The following is a 21065-nucleotide window of genomic DNA, read 5'->3' as shown; positions in this document are numbered from 1 at the left end:
CCCCCCCGTCTTCTCCTTGTATCGAAATTCAGGACCTGCTGAGGCTTACAGACTTGTTTGGCTGCTGGAGGCATCTAGAATCTGTGGTGCAATCATGCCCCGGTACTGGTCTGTCCTGGATCCCAGGCTTCTCTGACCCCTGCGTTCTAGCCTTCCCTCCCATTTCCCCACCCCATCACTCAGTTAAGGCCTCTACTCACCCTGGAAACAATTTCTCAATTACAACTAACCAAATAAATAAAATCAAAGGTTAAAAATCTTCAGCAGGGCAGAAGCAGATCTGTTGTGTGGGCAGCAGCCCAGGGGACACAGAAGGCACATCTCCTGAGTGGCTGGCCTTATAAGGACAGATTCAGGAGGAAAATGGGCAGGAGGGCAGGCTACCTGCCAGGAGAGGGAGAGGCTGAGCAGGGGGTGGCTACAGGGCAGAGTATGGAGCTGGCAAGGCTGCTGGCTAGGATCCAGTTCCACAGTGGGAGGTGGCAAAGTACAATCTCCAGGGGTACTCGCTAGGCAAAAACCCGTCTGTCCCTCTGCCTTGCTGCCATCAGCACCACACAGGAACTAACATGTTGCCTAGCACTGGGAACTTCCCCACCCTCCGGTCCCAGCAGTGTCTAGCATCTAGCTAGTACGCAATAAAGGTTGTGGGGTGGAAGAATTAGTAAATGAATGGCTATTTGGTGGTAGTTTTAGCTGATCCATGAGGCAGTAGCACCTGAAAGGCAGGAAGGTGTTTTTCTGACGGACCGGCACAGGGCTGGGTACTTAATAAAGGACGTACTGGTTGAGTGGGCGCTGCCTTTGTTGTAGTTGTTTTGTTATTAAGTGCTGTAGAGTTGGTTCTGACTCATTTGTTGTTGTTGTTGTTAAGTGCCGTTGAGTTGATTCTGATTCATAGAGACCCTGTATAGGGTTTCTGAGGAGCGGCTGGTGGGTTTGAACCACCAACCTTTTGGCTCAAACTGACCTTTCATTCCAGCACAAGGCCGTAGAGTAGAGTTACTAGTTCTTACCCTCCTCAGGATCACCTTTGTCCCCAGCATGAAGGCACACACACGGCAGACCTCCTCCAGATAATATCTGTGGCTAAGGTTTTGTTCTAAGGACAGTGTGTAACAGAGACCCCAGTATGTGTGAGAACAAAGCTCCAGCCCTAAAGATCTGAGGGTAAGGAGTGCTGTGACCTTCGAGGTCGCCAGTACAAGAAAGCTTCCCAGCCCTCATTACAACTCTTCCCAGACCCTCCTGAAGCCCAAATCTTCTTTGGTGAGTCTTACAAACAGAAAGGATGGCCAGATGAGTTGAGGAGCTAGCAGGGTCAGCCCTTTCCTTGGTCAGTTTTTACTGTACCTAAATTAGCCTCACCATTTCTGCGTTTCTGAGTTAAGCCTTGCGCTTTCTCATAAGTCTTCTTTTAAAAGGCAGTGTGTACCCTTGGAAGGATAAACAAAGGAATTCAGATCAGAGAAAAGAGCAGCTAGAGGCTGGGGAGAAATATGCCGAGATGGGGACAGGGTCCAGAAAGAGGAAGTTCCTGACTTTTCCACCTGCTCCTTGGAAGTCAACTGTGACCAGAGTGAACTGTGTACGAGGGGGCTTCAAAAAGTTTGTGGAAAAATGTAATTGCAAGATAATGGGATTTTTTTCCACAAACTTTTTCATGGAAAAATGTAATTACAAGATAATGGGATTTTTCCACAAACTTTTTGAAGCCCCTTCACATATCCCCTTATTCAATCCCCCCCCATGAAATCAGTGGTGGATTATCCAATAATCAAGGTAAACACAGGCTTACTTGTGCCGACTAACTAATCTGCAGTGAACAGTTTCACATAGGTTTCGCCATGGCTTTGATGTGGTGAAAACCATGTGAAACTGTTCACTACAGATTGGTATATAAACACAAGTAAGCCCATGTTTACCTTGCTTACTGGGTACCCCATTTCTATCAGGGATGGTAAATGTGGAAAGAGGCTTTGATTCTGCAGGAAGGTGCTGTGGGGTTGGGAGAGAGACAGATGCCAGACACACCTAGAAGCAGCGTTTTTGATGAGGTAGAAAATGTGAAATTTCACTACAGAGTAGTAAGTAAGCACAAGTAAGCCTGTGCTTACCTTGCTTATTGGGTAATCCAATAGCGCAAAGGGTTCTGAAGGTTCTTGGGCTGGCGCTGCTCCTGGTGTGGGAGAATGTTGTCAGCTGTGAGAGGGTGGCTCCTGGAGAAGCTAACGCAGAAGTTCCAACCAGAGGTGACAGAGAAACTGCGCCAGCTGGGGCTCTGGGGTAGAGAGCTAGCGTCAAGGACTTGCCTGAGGTCCTGACTGACCTCTTGGAGAGACTGCCCTTATCCACACATGCTATCTAATTTAGTAAAGGGAGTGGTTCTGTAGGATAAGCACTGGACTGCTAACCACAATGTCAGCAGTATGAGCCCACCAGCAGGTCTGTGGGAGAAACTTGAGACTTTCTGCTCCCATGGAGATTCACAGCCCCCGAAACCCTAAGCAGGATCACTGTGAGTGGAAACCAGCTCGACTACACACAACAGGTATCAGAGGGTCAAGCAGAGGCCTGCCTTTCTGTCATTCTGGCTTAAAATAGAAAAGTCCTTTGTGTAAAGAGTAAAACAAAACACAAATAATTCTTGTGTGATTTCCTAAAATTCCACCACTAATCATGTATTAAGGAGCTCTGGTAGCATAGTGGTTACGAATTGGGGCTGCTAATCTCGCGTCAGCAGTTCGAAACTACCAGCTGTTCTGTGGGAGACAGATGAGGCTTTCTACTCCTGTAAAGATTTATAGCCTTGGAAACCCTGTACAGGGTTGCTATGAGTCGGAACCAACTCCACGGCACATAACAACAACAACAACAAATCATGTATTGGAGTCTTGGTGTGGTGCTGCAGGTTAATGGCCTGACTGCAAAGTTGGTTTGAACCACCAGGTTAGGGGTTCAAGCTTACCAGCTGCTCCTTGGAAACACTATACAGGGTTGCTATGAGTCAGAACCGACTTAACAATCATGTATTATTTTAGGTTGTTATTTGTGGAAAAGTCTGGCTGAATAATGGCCCCCAAAGATATTCACATCCTAATCCCCAGAAACTGAATGTTATTTTATGTTTTCCAGATGGCACTCCCAGAATCCTCTGTGCTGGTCACCTTCTCAAAACCTGCTTATCAAAGAGGCTGAGTCTGGGGAAAGGGTCTACCATTCACTGGGTTCCCTTAGTCTATCCAACCAGTAAGCCAAGTCTTTCTTATGATTTTGCGTTTTGTTCTACATTTTTCTCCCGCTCTATCCAGGGCCTTCAAATGTGATCATTTAAGAGCAGTTGGTAGTGGTAGAAAGGCACTGTCTAGTTCTTATCTCAGCGTACTGGAGACTGATGTTCATGTGGCCCATTAGTCCACTGGACTAATTATTTCCATGTGTCTTCGATTTTCATTCTTCTTCTTCCCTCTGGACAGGAAGAGAACAATAGTTGTACCTTAGATAGCTACTCATGAGCTTTTAAGACTCCAGTCGCTACTTACTAATGTAGGATATAGGACATTGTGTTTGTGGACTATGTTGTGCCAAATGACCATGGTGTCCCCTGAGACTATGATTCTGAGCCTACAGGCCAACAACGCATGCCCTTAAGGTGCTTGGTTATGTCTAAGACGTTTTCATAGCCAGTTGGTAAGTTTTATATCTCATTTTATGGATAAGCAACGTGGACACAGAGAGGTTATGTGACTGTCATAAGGTCACACGGCTACTTGGAAATAGGTTGTAATTTCAGTCCAGATCTAACTTCAAAGTCCATACCTCTAATACCATGCTATTCTACCTCCTAAAAAGTATTTTAAACTAGCAGTTTCCCCAATGATGTCTCATTTCTAATCAAGCATTAGTTTTCTAGGGATGGAAAGGTGAGAGAGGGTGGGAGAAGTGGTATGGGTGGGGTCGGATGGGCAAGAGTGAGAGACCAGCCAACTAACCACATCTAATCCGGGGGACTTAATAAAGTAGTAGACCTAGGCCACGAAGTCCCCTTAATCACAGCATAGATAGCTTTGGATCTATACTTGCACCATGAAAATTGTACTATCTTTCCCAAGTGTAATTTTATTTTTGACAACAGAAACATGGCTACCATCTTGCCTTTTTTCTCAAATAGTTTTGTCCTGCCTGCCAATTACTTAAAGCAAGTTTTAAGCACAAAGAAACATTTTAATGTGATTTCCAGTTGGCAGGCATCAAGGCTTAGTGGAAAGCCCTCAGGGACTGGATGGGCCTCGGCTGACCTGGGTTCTCGTTGCAAACTTGATCTGTAGGTCTAGAGAAGTTCCCCTCCCTGTTCAAACAGTGTCTAGCTGAGTTGAAACTCTGAGAAATATGGAAGTTACTGAGTTTTTTTACAGGATCATCCCCTGGTCCAACTTTGTTTGCTGGGTTGGGGGTTTGGTTCTGTGGTAACTGCTGCAGGTCTCTGCAGAAGGCCAGCTAGGAAGGAGTAGGTCTTAGCCTCTGACCTCTGTAGCCATAGGCAGCTCCGGGAACTGGTCCACTCAATCCCAGGGGGCCTCCAGAGCATAGTCTTGGGGTAATGAGACAATCCTGGTCCCAACTCATCCACTTCTCCAAATCAGATGACACCACAGATTGTTAGAGCATTTGGCTGCCCAGACAAGCTGGTTCCTAAGGGTCTCACACACTGGCTGTGGACCCAGTGAGTAAGAATCCCCTGAGAATTTCTTATTTTTAAAAAAAACAGGACAAACAAACAAACAAAAAACATTCCAGAGGGCCTCCTGACCAGACTGTCTGAATCAGGAATACCCAGTGCTGGGCCCTGGGATTCTTTAACAAAACTCCTCAGGGGATTCGCAAGGTCCGGAAACTGTGGGCCTGGCTCAGTGGGTGCCAGTTTTCTTGGGGAAACTGAGGGCCCAAAGAGGCCTGAAGCCAGGCACTAGCAGAACCAAGATCAGAAATCAGGCCCTCTGACACCACCCCCACCACCCCTACATAGTCAGATATTTTTTCCACACCGAATTCAGGAACCCATTGAACCAAGGAACTACCCATTATTTATTTGTTCTAATTTCCTTACACTTAAAGTTACTAATGCACACAGTTTAAAGAGTCAAATACAGGCAGCCTGGCAAAGTTTGTATTAAAAACCACAGTTCCTCATCCACCCAAGTCCATTCACTCACCCGCCCCCTCCCCAGAGGCAATCTCTTTCAACGGATTCCTTTGGGATTTACTCCCATCCTTGTATTGTTTGTTTTTTACAGTGACATGCACTACTTTAGTGTTCGATGTGTTTTGTTTTGTTTTTTAAGTTTTTATTGTTAATTCAGGGAAAGTTTACAGGGCAGATCATCAGTTTTACATTCAACAAATCATACACCATGTTTTATTACAGTGATTATAATTCCCTCCATGTACTATGGGTCGGACCCGACTCGATGGCACTTAACAACAACAACAACAACCATCAGTTAACAGTATTTCTCTCTATTCATTTTAGCTGTGTGTTTTGTTTTGTTTTTAAACACTCAGGCATATATAATAATTTACATCACCAAAGGGCACGTTCTGCAAGTCTGCCTCCTGACCACCAGCTCTCAGTCCCTCTCTTTCCATGAATGTCGAGTCCTCAGCCGCTCTCTCTCTCTCCATGTCCCTATCTCTGCCTCATCTCTGGTGTTTGTATTTGTAATAGTACAGTTAGGACAGATTACCAGGCCTGCTGCAGGACTGGCCCCTAAGGTACTGTGGAGCTGATCCAGGCAGTCACTGGGCACAGGTCACCAGCTCCTCCAGGGCTTGCTCTTGGTGATTGCTGTGAATAAGCAGCACCTCTTTGATCCTGTCCTGCTGGAAACCCATGTCACTGAACTGCTCCCACAGCCTCAGGAACTCCTCTGCCTAAGGAGGTGGAGGGAGGGAGGGTGCTTGTCCTGGGAGCTGTGGTGCCTCCAGGCCAGGTGAGCCTGCTCCCTGCAGCACCTGCCATTTTCCTGCACTCCTGGGGTAACTGTGGACCCCAACCCTCCATCCTGGGAGCAAAGTCCCAGACTGACCCAACTGGGGCCTCCACTTCCAGCTGCATCCAGGTTTTGCTCCCATATGTTCACGTCCTTCTGTAATTGGTATGTGTGTTTGGGGGTGGAGAGATGCAGAAGAGTCAGGCTACATGCTGATGTCACAACAGCCTGAGGTCTCTGCCCATCTTCCAAACCTGCAGTCTTCTTCCAGTCTCCAGCCCTGCTAAGCCCCGGACCTCATCGACCTCATCGCTCATTGTTAGCATCTCTCCTACCCCTCTGAACTCCCTCACTGCCCCACTCTCTGTCCACTCCTCACTCTGTCCCTCCCTCAGTCACTAGAAAGAGCTGCTCTGCTGAGCTGGATCAATGGCCATCTGAGGACAAGTGGTCTTCATCGGCACTTAGAACTGACCATGGGCCATAGCTGCAGCATTGTTGGTTTTCAGGTGAGTGGCAAACTCCCTGATAAGAGGGTGTATACCTCTTTGTACTGCCCATGGCACCCATCTGGGTGTCTGACAAAGAGGGGTGCTCGATACTGTTTGTTGTATTGACTCAGTGAAATAAACGAAACCCTTGCCTCTTTCTGTGCTTCCTGTTGGTCCTCCGCTCTCTCTGGATCTCCCATCCTCCCCCATGCTTCATCTCCCTGGGCTACTGCCTTCTCCCGAGGCCTGAGCAGGCAGCTGTGGCCTGACTCCAAGCACAGGCTTACTCTGCTTGGTCCTAACCTTCTCCAGGGCTTGGAAGGGAGCCCTTGCTCACCTGGCTCTCAGAGAACTGGAACATCTCCATGGCCTCCTCTACCAGGCCCTCCTCATAGCCCAGCCGCAGCAGCCGGTCACGGGCGCTGAGATAACTGAGAAACTGGGCAGGAAAGGGGTAAGAGGGGGACGCTGTGAGAGGCGTGTCAGGGCAGCAGACCGAGTGGAGCTCAGGGCCAGCTGGAATGGGCAGCCCATCACATACAACATGGTCCCAGAGACCCCAGAAGCCAACAAAAGAGGGACAGAGGCCTCTTCTAGAGAACTAGGGATGGATGACAGTGGGTTTTAACCATCTGGGCTGGAATCCCTGACAGAGGCTGTTGGGTGGGTTAGAGTGTCCCCAGAACCTGAGTTGGGGAGGAGGCCAGCCCTCAAACATAGCTTCACTTCCCAACCCCAGGCCATGCCATATGCATGAACACCTACCCAACCCTGCCCACCCTCCCTGGTGAGCATCACATGTAGGAAGGTGCCCATCCAACCCAGTCACATCTCTGTCATTTAGGACTTAGAGCCACTAGTATACAACAGGCCGGCACCAGTGCTGGGAAGGAAGAGAGAGGTGGAGGAACCCGGCGTTGGTAACCAGTTCAAGCCACTCCCTGCTGAAGTCACCAGGGGCTCCTTTGATCCTCAGGATAAAGACCTGGTGAGGCACTGCGAGTTAATGCGTTGTTCTGCAACGTTAGTTTGGACCACAGGGTTGGTGGTCCAAGCTCACTGGCCACTCAGAAACCCTATTCAGGGTTGCTGTGAATTGGAACCGACTCAATGACACTTAACAACAATAAACCAGGGTTCAAAGGCCTGTTCAGGCCCTCTGTCCCGAGCCTCAGTTCTTCCTTGTCCCCTTGGTTAAGTGTTGTAATATTAAGTGCTGTCCAGTTGGTTCTGACTCATTATGACCCTGTATAAGGAGCTCTGGTAGCGTAGTGGTTACGAATCGGGCTGCAAACCTTAAGTTCAGCGGTTCGAAACTACCAGCTGCTCCGCGGGAGAAAGATGAGGCTTTCTACTCCCGTAAGGATTTACACCCTCAGAAACCCTGTACAGGGTCGCTATGGGTCGGAACCGACTCGAAGGCACTTAAAAACAACAACATAGGGGTTTCAAGGCTATAAATCTTTGTGGGAGAAAGCCTCATCTTTCTCCTGAAAGTTGGTGGGCTCAAACCACTGACCTTGAGCTTAGAAATCCAGTGCTTAGCCTACAGTGCCACCAGTGCTCTCTCATCCTTGCTGTTGTTGGTAAGTGCTATCGAATTGGTTTCCAACTCAAAACAACCCTGTCTAAGGTTTCCGAAGCTGTACATCTTCATGGGATGGGTCTCATCTTTCTCTTGTGGAGCAGCTGATAGGTTTCAACTGCCAACCATGTGGTTAACAGTCCAGTTCTTATCCTACAGTGCCATCAGCACTCTCTCATTCCCTCAAGACCTTTGTGTAGTCAGCTCCCTCACTCAAGACCTGTCTCTCTTACCTTCTGCCCTTGATCTCTGACCCTCTTTTGTTGGTCCGAGCTGAGTGTGTGTGGGGGGCAGCCTTTGATGCCTCTGCAGCGCCCTGTGCTCCCCCCTATTACAGTACATCTGACTGTATAGCTGCTTTGCTATCTCCCCCAGCTTCTCATTCACTAACTTTATGCACCAGAAGGCAAAGTCTATGTCATGTTCACGGTGTCCCAGCAGCCAGTGGGACAGGCAGGCACTCAATAAACATATGGCAGGTTTATAAAATGAATTAATAATAGCCTTCAAGGAGCTCCTAGTTGACTGGAGGAGATAAACCAGATACATGCAAATATCTGCGCCAGGTAAATCTGAGCAGGATTTATGAGCAGTCGGTACCAGACGAGGGCTCCAGATTATAAGAATGATGGGTATACATTGAGAAGAAGGTTAGATTTCTACAAACTTTCAGAGCTCAACAGAAAACACAGTCTGGTCATCTAGACGATTAGTTTTCAAATTGTTTTTACTCCTGAACTGTTGGTTCAGAGCAGAAGGCGGCTTCACCAATAACAGTAAGATCAGAGCTGTTCTGGGAGGTGTGGGAGGCTGGAGTCCAGAGTTCCTGCACCAAGGAACCCCCAGAGACCAACTGTGCTCTCTGAGTACAGTTTAAAAACCATGCACCCAAGATCTGCTCTCACAGTTGAGGAAACTGAGATCCCGATAAAGCAAGCTTCGTATCAGCGTGTTAGCTCTGAACTGCCTTGAGAGTAGACAGGGTTTCCAAAGGTAAAAACAGGAGGGAGGGCAAGGGCAGATAGCTGGTGGAAGGTCCCTCACCTCTTGGTTCATCCACAGCAATGGGTTCTCAACCTTGGTGCTCATTGCAACCACTTGGAGAGCTTTAAAAATGGCAGCTGCCTGGCCCCCACCTCCAAGAATTCTGCAGTAATTGCTCTGGGATGTAGCCCGGACAATACAGATTTCAGATCGTTAAGTGAAGGCAGACTTAATCCAGTAGGCCCCATGCCAGACTTCAGATCTTTTAAAATTATAGGTAAGGAGTCCTGCTAGTGTAGTATTGGTTATGTGTTGGGCTACTAACTGCAAGGTCAGCAGTTCGAATGCACCAGCCACTACTCCACGGGAGAAAGATGAGGCGAGCTGTGCCTGTAAAGATTCTGTTGTTCTTGTTAGGTGCCATCAAATCGGTACCGACTCATAGTGATCCTATGTATAACAGAATAAAACACTGCCCAGTCCTGGGCCAACCTCACAATTGTTGCCACGCTTGAGCCCATTGATGCTACCACATTGCCAATTCATCTTGCTGGGGGTTTTCCTCTTTTTCTCTGACCCTCCACCTTACCAAACATGATATCCTTCTCTAGCAACTGGTCCCTCCTGACAATATGTCTGAAATATGAGAGACAAAGTTTGGTTATCCTGGCCTCCAAGGAGCACTCTGGCTGCACTTCTTCCAACACATATCTGTTGGTTCTTTTGGCAGCCCATGGTACTTTCAGTATTCTCCTCCAACACCATAACTCAAAGGTATCAATTCTTCTACGGTCTTCTTTATTCACTGCCCAGCTTTCACATGCATATGAGGTTATTGAAAATACCATGGCTTGGGTCAGGCACACCTTAGTCTTCAAGCAGACATCATTGCTCTTCAACACTTGAAAACGGTCTTGTGCAGCCGATTTGCCTAATGCTGTATGTCATTTGATTTTTTTTTTTTTCTTTTAGTTTTTATTGTGAATTGAGTGAAAGTTAGCAGGGCAGATCATCAGTTTTACATTCAACAAATCATACAACTTATTTCATTACAATGATTACAATCCCCTCCATGTACCATCAGTTAACAGTATTTCTCTCTATTCACTTTAGTTCTTTTTTGAACACTCAGGCCTATATAATAATTCATATCACCAAAAGGCATATTCTGCAAGTCTGCCTCCTGGCCACTATCTCTTAGTCCCTCTCTTCCCATGAATCTAGAGTCCTCAGCCGCTCCCTCTCTCCATGTCCCCATCTCTGCCTCCATCTCTAGTGTCACTGCTTTTCTGGATAAAGTCCCGCATTCCGCTTGTGCTCTTCTCCCTTGATGGTCCTAGGGTCCTTTGTTTCTGGACTGTAAGATTAACCACTCCCCTGTTTTTGTTACAAAACATCTACCTTTACAATGTGACAGTCACAATTAGTCATGATAACAATTACTCACTACTGAATCATAAGAATCTTATCCCCATTTCTTTTAACCAGACCCATCTAAAGAAGATGAAAACTATTCAGTGGGGACCCTTTCTTCCCCCACACACTCTTAAACTAAACTGCCTCTTGAAACCTTGTAAGCCAGTCACTTGGTGCCTTTATCATTCCCTCATTTTAGGTAGCCAATGTCTAAGTCCCTATCTACAATGTGTACAGAGGGTATAGCATTGCTACTTGATGTGAAGACTCCTTCCCTCTCTGTTGGTTAATTTAGAGTTACTACCCCCATGAGTATAGATCAGGTTCTTCAAATTGTAGCAATTTAACCTTATTTCCTTCATCAAAAATTTGTTTGTTTGTTTTATCTTCCTCTAGTCGAGTTCTGATTATCAAGCCATCGAGGTTAGGTCAAATGGGTGCTGTCTGCAAGTTTCGATGTTCTTGTGCATCTTCCCTCACTTCATATCAGCTGGATGCTTCTCTCTCAGCTCTAGCCCTCTGTGGTTATGTTCTTGTCCATGGGCTCAGGTGTCCCCAGGTCTTACCACACTTTGGACCAACCAGCCCTTCATCTTCTCTCTCTCTCATCTCCAGGTCAACGGGAGTCAATGGACCATGGTTGAACTCAGCCCATTTCTTCATTGTTGCCTTTCCCACTCTTTCACTCACCAGTAGAACAATGTGGTTGCCAGCAAGCTTACATGCCTGCTCATGTGTTCCCTTTGAGTTTCAGTCTTAGAGGGGGGGTTTTCCTGAAGGATCTTGATTGCTTGCCTTGGTGGCTTCCCAGTGAACAGCTTGCTTCTTCTTTTTTTTTTTTTTAATGCTTTATTGTGAATTATGTGATAGTTTACATGGGAGGACATTAGAGTTTCACATTGATTCCCATCGTATATCATTTCCTTGACGTGGTTACAATCCCCTCAATGCATCATCCATCAACCAAAGGGTATACCCTGCAAGCCTTGCTGTGAAGATTTGTTCCCTCTTTTCAGCTATTGCATCCATAGGTGTAGGTCAAGTTGTATCAGACTATTCTTTTTTTCCTCTCCTTTCTTCTTCTAGTTGAGCTCTGATCATCCAGTCATTTAAGCCAGGTCAAGTGGGTATTATCTGCAAGTGTGGGTGTACTTATGCATTTGCCCTCTCTTCTTATCAGCTGGATGCTTCACTCTCCACTCTAGTCCTCTGTGGCTATGTCACTGACTCTGGGTCCAAGAGTCCCCTGGACTTGCCACACTTCTGGCCAACCAGGTCTCCACCCCAGTTCACAGGAGTCTATTGAATGTTGTAGGGCTTAGCTCACAGCTTCATTGCTGCTTTTCCCTCACTTCCCCTTATCGGTGATGAACTTAGTCACCAATGCGCATATTTTCCCATTGAGTGTTAGTCTTAGAAGGAGGTTTGCTCTGAGGGAGACCCGACCATTTGCCTTGATGTCACCTGGGTGAGCTACTTGTTTGTTCTTGTAGTAATCAGTGGGTCTGCCTATATTGTTTTGTATTTTTCCTGTCAGTCTTTCTTTCAAGAAGTATCTTCTGTTCTTCTGGCAGCTCCAGGCTGGTCTACTTGTCCTTTCAAGTGCTTGAGCTCTATCACCTGATACCCTCCTGCCTGGGACAGCTGACGTTTATCTCTCCCACTGAGAAGGATTTACTACCTGTGTGTCTGTCTTTCAGAGGGAAAAGGAATCTGAACCCAGAAGAGTAGTTTAGTTAAGAATGGAACTGCACAGAACAGAAGGAAAAAAACTTGGCTGAGGAAAGAGGATGAAGTCATCCACCTCTCAGTGTCTGACCCCTGACTGTCCACTCGGAAGGCCACCCAGGAATCCAATGGCCAGGCAGGTGGTCAGTAGTCCATGTCTGGAGACATAGTGTTCCTAATTCGTGGATCCTTCCAGCCCACCCACGGGGAGGCCAATTAATCTGTGTGCTTTAACTAATCATAAGACCCCAACAGAGAAGGCTTGAAACCTTATCATGCTGGGCATAGAGAGAGATTGTGTGTTGGGGGAGGGGATGTCAGAACCCCCATCATTGATCTGTTCCCTCACAGTCCTCCTAACTGGCTTCTTGGCCAAGGTCCTTGCTTTTCTGCAGTAGCAGAAGGTAGGAGCAGCTTTAGATCTACTCCTAAATCTCAAATCAGCCTGGGGTGCAGTGCTGTAAATTTCTTACATAGAAAATAAGAGCATAGGTGGGTGCAACAAAGATTTGGAATCAGATCAGACTGGCTTCAGTCCTGGTGCAGACACTGATTGGCTATATGAACCTCTCTAGCCTCAGTCTTCCTCATCAGCAACGTGGGGACAATAATAACCACCTTGCAGAATTGAGAAGACCTAATTCAGACTGAAGAACTAGCACAAAAACTGTGTTCAATAAATATTAGTTCCTCCCTCTTCTACCCCATTGTAGCTACATGGGGTCACCCTGTTGAAATGGACTGATAAACCCATATGAAGCAGGACTGGGCAAGGAAGGAGACTCTGTACATTTCCCCACCTCCCTAAGCACAGTCTGAGAGTCACTTCATTCTCCTTTTGTCCTTCCTTCCCCTGGGAGCAGGTTTCTCTCGACCTCAGGGACCCAACATTCAGCAGTCATAAGTGATTATGGAGAGAGTATCCCAAGTCCTCTGATGGTTTTTGTTAAGTGCCCTCAAGCTGGTTTTGACTCACAGCAAACCTGTATAGGGTTTCCGAGGAGCAGGTGAGCTTGAACCGCTGATCTTGAGGTTCAACTGACCTTGCAGTTCAGCGTGTTAACCCACAGCGTCACACCAGGATTCCTTATGGTGGTAGGACAGGAGAAAGGGATACTTGACAATTACCCTGCTGTTGTTAAGTGCTGTTGAGTTCCAACTCATAGTAACCCTGGATAGGGTTTCCAAGGAATGGCTGGTGGGTTTGAACTGCTGACCTTGTGGTTCACAGTCCAGTGCTGATCCTACAGCACCACACCAGGAATTCATACCAGTGGCCCAGCTTTCCCACCATGGGTGAAAAGAGAGAGAAAACTGGCTGTTGGTATGGATGAACTATCTGTTCCTGATGACTGCCAAACAATGCAAAGGGGACTAACACTGCACTGAGGTGGCGGGATGGGAGTTCAGATACTGGCAAGGAGTGTCACCACCTATCTTGTCCCCGTGTACAACCTTTTTGCTTCAGCTTAGCATTCAAGGTACCCTCAGCTCCTCTTCCCTACCTTATCTGCCACCAGACTGTATCATGCACCCTCTACTGCAACAAGACTGGTCAGAATCAGGGTCTCTCCAACTATTCCTTCCTTTCTACTCCTTTGCTTACACTGCTCCTCCTGCCTGGAATATCGTTTCTTTTTCCCACCAATTAGGTCTCATCCATTCTTGAAATCAATTTCAAGGCTTGACACCTCCATGAAGCCTGTCTTGATTACTGGAAACTCCTCGTGGTACATTAAGAATGCTTGTAAGTTCTCTGCAATTCCTGTCTCAAGAGGTAGTCTATTTCCCACTTTAAATCTGGGTTTGAATTGTGATATACTTTAACTAACAGAATGAATTTATGCATAATTTCCAACTTAGAACTCAAGAAGTCTTGTAGCTTTCACTCTTTTACTCTTGGAACCATGTCACCATGTGAAGGAGCCAAAGTGAGTTTGCTGGAGATATGTAGCCCAGTTGACATATCACTGACCACCAGACTGTGAATGAGACCATCTTATACCATCCAGTCCCATTTGAATCACCAGACTATAGCCATGTGAGAGGACCCAGCTAAGACCAGCAGAAGAAACACCCAGCTGAAGCCATCCCAGACTATGGCTGCTGTCGGTGGGGTAGTTGTTGTTGTTAACTGCTGTCGAGTCGATTCCGACCCATAGTGACCCAGTATAGGGTTTCCGAGGAGCAGCTGGTGAGCTTGAAGTGCTGACCTTGCAATTCAAATGGCTTTGCAGTCTGACGCATTAACCCACAGTACCACACCAGCACTCCGGGGTAATTAGTTACACAGCAATAAATAACGGAAACATTCATAACTGTTCTGTTCCCAGGTAACTTATCACTGGCACCTCTTTTCTGGCATATTAGAGGTCCTCACTGCCCTGAAGATGCTCTCACATTTTGAGTTTTACTGGGGATCAAAACCTGCTCCCAAATCTTAGAGTAGACTGGGGTGTTATCCTTTGAATGCCTTCATCAGTCTTCCAAAAAAAAATGTGAACACTTTGAGAATGGAATCTGGGTGTGGTGGACCTTGTGATGTGCCTCTTGTTACCCTTCAATGAAGGACTGACCACCCCACATACTTAAGCTGTCTGACCGTTCAGGGATTGCCTCAGCTACAGAGAGCCACTTCTCCTGTCACTTTTCTTCCCAGGGGGTGGTTGAGGCAGGGTATAAAGACCTGACCAGCTCAGCTCCACTCAGGATGACTCTGAAGAGGGATATATACTGCAAAGCTGTAGGGTTGGCTGAGGTTATCGTTGAGCCAGCGTTGTAGCTCCAACTTCTCCGTCTGCCCACTCCTGCTTCTTATCTCCTCCCTCCCACAGGGTTGGATACCAAGAGCCTTTTTAATAAACATCCTACGTGTCAAACTCCATCTGTGTTTGTTTTCCAGACAACCCAACCTATAGCACTATTCTTAATGTACCTTTGTTTTTCCCAGAGCTTCTAGCTGCATCTAAACACCCAGGAGAGGCATACTCACTCATGGACTACATGGATAGATGGATGAATGGAAGGAGAGTTGGCTGTGGGTATGAATGAACTGTTCATTGAGGGAAGTGATTAGAGCTGCATCATTCTATATGGTAGGCACTAGCCATGTGTGGTTATTTAAATGTCAATGAACTATAATTAAATGAAATTTAAAATTCACTTCCTTAGTCACACTAGACACATTTCAAGTACTCAATCACCACATAGGACTTGCAGATACTGGATTGGATAGCAATGATACAAAACATCTCTATCTTTGCTGAAAGCTCTATTGGACAGTACTGAAGAGATTCTTGGCTGCCCAAAGCTTCCACCCTGGAACTTAGGGCAGAGATGGAAGACAGGATTATAAATTGAGACTCTTCAGATAGGCATGGAGATTCTTGAAAAAAACCTATAGAAGAGGTAGCAACATGGTCTAGAAATAATCCTAATGAAATGTGATGGTGCTGGGGTTATGGGCCTACTGGGGTTATGGCCTACTAGGGTTCTGCCTCTAAAGAAAACTTCAAATTAAAGATAAAAACTATGTGGTCATGATTGTGATTTCGGTTCCAAAGTTCCCATCTCTAGACCCCCACTCACCTGGCTTAGGTTCTGTCTCCCTGTCTTCTGCAGAGCCAGGATAGCCCTATGCATGGGATACCCCAGGGCAACCACAGGTTCAATGAGGTCTTGCTCCTCCTGGCTCAGGGCAGACAGCAGGTCAGCTGTAGAATCAAGGTATGATTGGTTCTGGTTGAAAGTCAGGGCCACACCTCCAAGGAGTGGCAGGCAGGTTTTCGGGTGGAGGGACTGAAATACAGATAGACTAGACATGTAAGTTACCATAGCAGGTGACAACCTGCTGTTTGACCTTGAAAAGGTACCTGTTTGTACCATCTTCTATTCAGAGGGTTGTTAATTGCCAGCTAGTTGGTTCCAACTGATAGTGACCCTGTATAGGGTTTCTGAAAGCAGCTGGTGAGCTTGAACTGCCAACCTTGTGATTCAAACTGACCTTGCAGTCCAATGCATTAATTCACAGAACCACATCAGGACTCCATACAACAGTAGAGGCTAATATCGTTAAGGGCTTAGAGTTTCACAAACATAGATTCAAACCCAGCACTCTACCATTTATTCTGTTTACTCCTATGTAGAATGGAGACAGTCTTAGCTACCTCAAAAAATTGCTGTGAAGCTTAAATCAGACAGTGAGAAAAGTGATTAGCAAAGTGCCTGGCATACAGTAAATGTTAATATTTGATTTACTACTTATAACAACTCTGTAAAACAAATATAATAAAATATAATCAGTCTATGCTACCATCCCATTTAATAGATACTGAAATCTAGTTAATGACCTAATAAGACACACATTTGGAACCTAAACTCTAATCAAAATCAAAGTCATATCTTGGGATAGCATGGTTCCTCCCAGCCAGACCCTCCATCTTGAGTTTGACTGGGCTGGGACTTGGCACACCTGCCCCTAAGTTGTGGTAATGAGGAGACTCAGACCCTGGACTGAGGAGGATGGCTTGGAGGTGTTTCAGTTGGTTCACTTTAGAATCATCCCCAACTCATTCCTCATGAGGAAGTACCATCTTCCAGCCCTAAGCACATGACCTTCCCATTCTACTCTCCAAGGGAAGTCTAGCTGCTGCTCTGGTTCCTGGGACTGAGGGTGTGGGTATGAATTCCTTACACAGCCCCATCTTCTGAGGAATTCCTTGCCATGGTCCCATCCTAGGGTCTGCCCTTCTCTCCCAGGGTGGGAAAATGTCCAGATCTTTTGAGCTGAGTCAACTCTAGTGATCTTGAAAAAGAGCTCTTACCTCTTCCTTCCTGTTTCCTCATCAAGAGAACAAGAATGGCATTTGCTCACTTCCCCACACAGGGTTGTTGCTGAAAGTTTCATCTCAATTTAATATTGACCAGGGAAGAAGACCCTGGCATCAACATCTTGTCCCTGATGTAGGCATGGCCTGTCCAGTTTACAGAGGCTCTTTTCCTCTGTGATGTTTGCCCTAAACAACTGTGTGAGAGGTTGCTAGGTCTACTTTACAAGTAGAAAAGGGGGTGGCTCAGAGAGGTTCAGCAATTTGTCTAAGGTCACACTGTGAGTGAGTGGGAACAAATTCTGTCCTTTGAATTTGATTTCACTTTGGGCTTATTCTGGTTCATCTCCTGGCCTGCTGGGGTTACTGGAGGGTGGAGAGAGGCAGAAAGCTCCTGCTACCAATGCTGGCATGCTTTTGAAGACATGTATAGGCTTTGTGGAGTCTGATGCTTACACAATTTGGATGTGTAAGCATTCAAATCTTACAGAAAAGGGACATCCAAGTCTGAATGCAAATTGGGTACAAGGCTCCAGGAGGAGCCTGAGGCTTTTCTTCATTGGCTTCATGGTACATTCATTTCTGCTCCCATGATCCCTATGGATTCACTTGCTCTGTCCTGAAGTCTCAGCCTGTATCTGCCCTCGCCCTCTCTCAATGTTTGACTCTTCCCACCACACAGTTTTGGGTCTTGCCCCATCCTCTGGTCAACTCTGGGTGTCTTATGGTTTTGGCATGGTCTCTCCCAGCAGAGCCTTCTAGGAAGTAACTGTGCAGTGACTATTCCTTGACTGAGCCTCCAAATTCACCCATCCTAAAGCAAATCTCTAAGGGGAATCCCTACATTGGAGTCTCATTCATTAATTCAACATTCATTCGGCGCCCCCTATGGGCCAAGTCCCGCCATAAAATAACTCCTATTCCATTGGAATTGATCATTGTTAAGCGCCGTAGTGGTTACGAATTGGGTTGGGAACCTCAAGGTCAGCAGTTCGAAACTACCAGCTGTTCCGCGGGAGAAAGATGAGGCTTTCTGCTCCCGTAAAGATTTACAGCCTTGGAAACCCTGTACAGGGAGGGTCGTTATGAGTCGGAACCGACTCCACGGCACATAACCAACCAACCAAAGCGCCCCCGAGCGAGTTCTGACTCACAGCAATCCTATATAGAGTCTCCAAGGAACAACTGGTGGATTTGAACAGCCGACCTTATGGTTGGCAGTCCAGTGCTTATTCTATGGTTAGATCATTACAATCACTGCGGAGCAGGTACGGCGGGAAATGCTATGGGGCTCCCTGAGCAGGGAATATTACAAGTGCAGGCCGCACAAAGAACAGTATAGTAGGGCCCGATGGGCGCAGGAAAGTGGGAAGAGTAGCATGGCAAGTAAGGAACCGACCCTGTTGACCTGACTGGGAACACAGAATGGGGAGCGGGGAAGGCTTTGGCTAGCGGGGCAGGCACAATTCTTACCATGACCGGGGCTTGTGGTTCCTTTGCGGGGTTCTGGCGCCGGCCGTGGAGGGTCTCAGAGGCGGTGCGGGGGCGCCGAGGCCCCGGCAGAGGCTCTGCGCGTGGCGGGCACGTACGTGGGACAGGAGAGCGCGGGGGCCGGCAGCCAGCCTTCCCTCCGAGAGCTGCCGCTGCGCCACAGCCAGCTTTGACCTCATGCGGCTCAGCAAGTCCAGCGAGCACAGGCGCTGGCCCGGCTCGGGGCTTGCCAGGCTCGCCTGGGAGTCCGACTGCGGGATGCAGGGGCCCGGCTCTTCCTCGCCGGTAGAAGAGGTTTCTTCTTCATCCTCTTCCTTCGCCTCCTTCTCGGACTGTTCCTGGGGTCCGGTGTCTGGGCCTTGGGCTGCGGCAGGCACAGGCACTGACCTGTAGTCGGGGCTGACCAGCAAGAGCCAGGCCGGTGGAGCTGACGCCGTTCCCGGGTCACTGCATGGGCCCGCACAGGGTCCCTGGAAGGCAGCCTCTACTCAGAAGATCACCTTCCTCTCTAAACTGAAGTCGTGCTGTTGAGAAACGCTGATGTGAGGACATGTGTCCAGAATAACTGATTAAAGAAATATTGACGCAAAATAGGCAGGTAGTGACGGTCCCCAAACCAAATTAATCGATTGCAACTCATAGCGACCCTATAGGACAGAGGTGAACTAACTGCCTCTTAGGGTTTCTAAGGTTGTCAATCTTTAGGGAGCAAACTGCCACCTCGTTTTCCCTGGAGCAACTGGTGGGTTTGAACTACTGCCCTCACTCTTACTCAAAAACCAGAAGCCAGAAAATAGAAGATAATTTCAACACTGCACCACCAGGGCCCCTTGCAATGATGGGCCCAGGAAGAAAAATAATGAAGGTGGGGGAGGGGGGACAGAGGGACTAGAGCTAGAGCTTTAGAGCCCTGGTGTGGCGCTGCGGATAAAGCACTGGACTGGAAGGTCATTTGAACCACAGGGTGGGTGGTTCAAACTCATCAGCTGTTCTGTGGAAACCCTGTACAGAGCTGCTATGAGTCGAAACTGACTTGGCATTTAGCAATAACAACAAGCCTGGAAATTTAACCACTGACTACCAGGGGTCCTTGTTCCTGTGGGTAACTAGCTAGAAAACGAAAATTAAGTTAACTTCATTCTCACATTATACACAAGGATGTATTCCAAGAAGATCAAAGATTAAAATGTGTAATATGAAGCCATAAAAACACTAGGAGAAAGGGGAAGTGAGGGAAAAATAGCAATGAAGCTGGCGAGCTAAGCCCTACAACATTCAATAGACTCCTGTGAACCAAGGTGGAGACCTGGTTGGCCAGCAGTGTGGCAAGACCTGGGGACTCTTGGGCCCAGAGTCAGTGACATAGCCACAGAGGACTAGAGTGGAGAGTGAAGTGTCCAGCTGATAAGAAGAGAGGGCATATGCACAAGAACACCCACACTTGCAGATAATACCTGCTTGACCTGGCTTCAATGACTGGATGATCAGAGCTCAACTAGAAGAAGAAAGAAGAGGAAAAAAGGAATAATCTGATACAATTTGATGAACTTGACCCTATACCTATGGATGCAGTAGCTCAAAAGAGGGAACAAATCTTTACAGCAAGGCTTGCAACCTTTGGTTGGTTGATGATGCATGGAGGGGATTGTAACCATGGCAATGAGACGATATACGATAGAATGAATGTAAAACTAATGTTCTCCCATGTAAACTATCACATAATTCACAATAAAACAAAACAAAACAAAAGGTCTTATGCAGCAGATTTGCCTAATGCAATACATCTTTTGATTTTTTTTTAATCGTTTCATTGCCATGGTTATAATGCCCTCCATGCATCTTTTGATTTCTTGAAGGAAAAAACAAAACATTAGGAGAAAACATAAGAGAAATCCTTTATATCCTTAATATGAGAAAAGAGTGATTCTCACTCTTACTCAAATACCAGAAGCCAGAAAATAGAAGATAATTTAAACATACACATACACCTGCATGGCAAATCCATCCTATAAGCAAGGTCAAAAGACAAAAGACAAACAGGAAAAAATAGCACTTACATCAAAGACAAAAGGCTATCATCACTAATGTAGAGTTCCCAGAAATAAGTAAGAAAAATAACCAACAGCCCAACAGAAAAATGGGCAAAAGATAGGGATAGTCCATAGAGAAGGACAGATAAATGGTTCAAATATATGAAAAGATGCTCATTATAAAAGAAATGCAAAGTAAATCTGCACTGAGATGTCAAGATACGCATTCCTCGGGAAAGATTTAAAGACTGATGACTCTCTGTTGGGAGTCTTGTATATTGTTGGTTGGGATGTACGTTTGTACATTTCCTATGGAGGGCAATTTGGCACTATACTTACACAAATTCAAAAGGACATTTGCATACAGTTATTTTCTTGTAATGGTAAAAGACAGCCAACAACCAATGTTCATTGTATGATATAGTTATATAAATATAATATACTTGTTGTTGTTGTTGTCAGGTGCCATCGAGTCGGAACCGACTCATAGCGACCCCATGCACAGCAGAACAAAACAATGCTCG

The 21065-nt window shown here is 46.6% G+C and overlaps 1 protein-coding gene across 1 annotated transcript in view; it reads right to left on the bottom strand.

Annotated features, from left to right (window-relative positions):
* Positions 1–5796: 5796 nt before the first annotated feature.
* Positions 5797–21065, bottom strand: part of UBAP1L (ubiquitin associated protein 1-like) — a 20816-nt gene continuing 5547 nt past the window's right edge. Inside the window, 5 exon segments of the mRNA XM_006831846.1 lie at positions 5797–5931; positions 6819–6920; positions 15783–15992; positions 18175–18181; positions 18500–19035. Of these exon segments, the coding sequence (XP_006831909.1) occupies positions 5797–5931; positions 6819–6920; positions 15783–15992; positions 18175–18181; positions 18500–19035 (990 nt within the window).

Source organism: Chrysochloris asiatica, unplaced genomic scaffold (genome assembly GCF_000296735.1).
Source record: "Chrysochloris asiatica unplaced genomic scaffold, ChrAsi1.0 scaffold00004, whole genome shotgun sequence".
Lineage (NCBI taxonomy): Eukaryota > Metazoa > Chordata > Mammalia > Afrosoricida > Chrysochloridae > Chrysochloris > Chrysochloris asiatica.
This window is presented reverse-complemented; position numbering and strand designations above follow the sequence as displayed.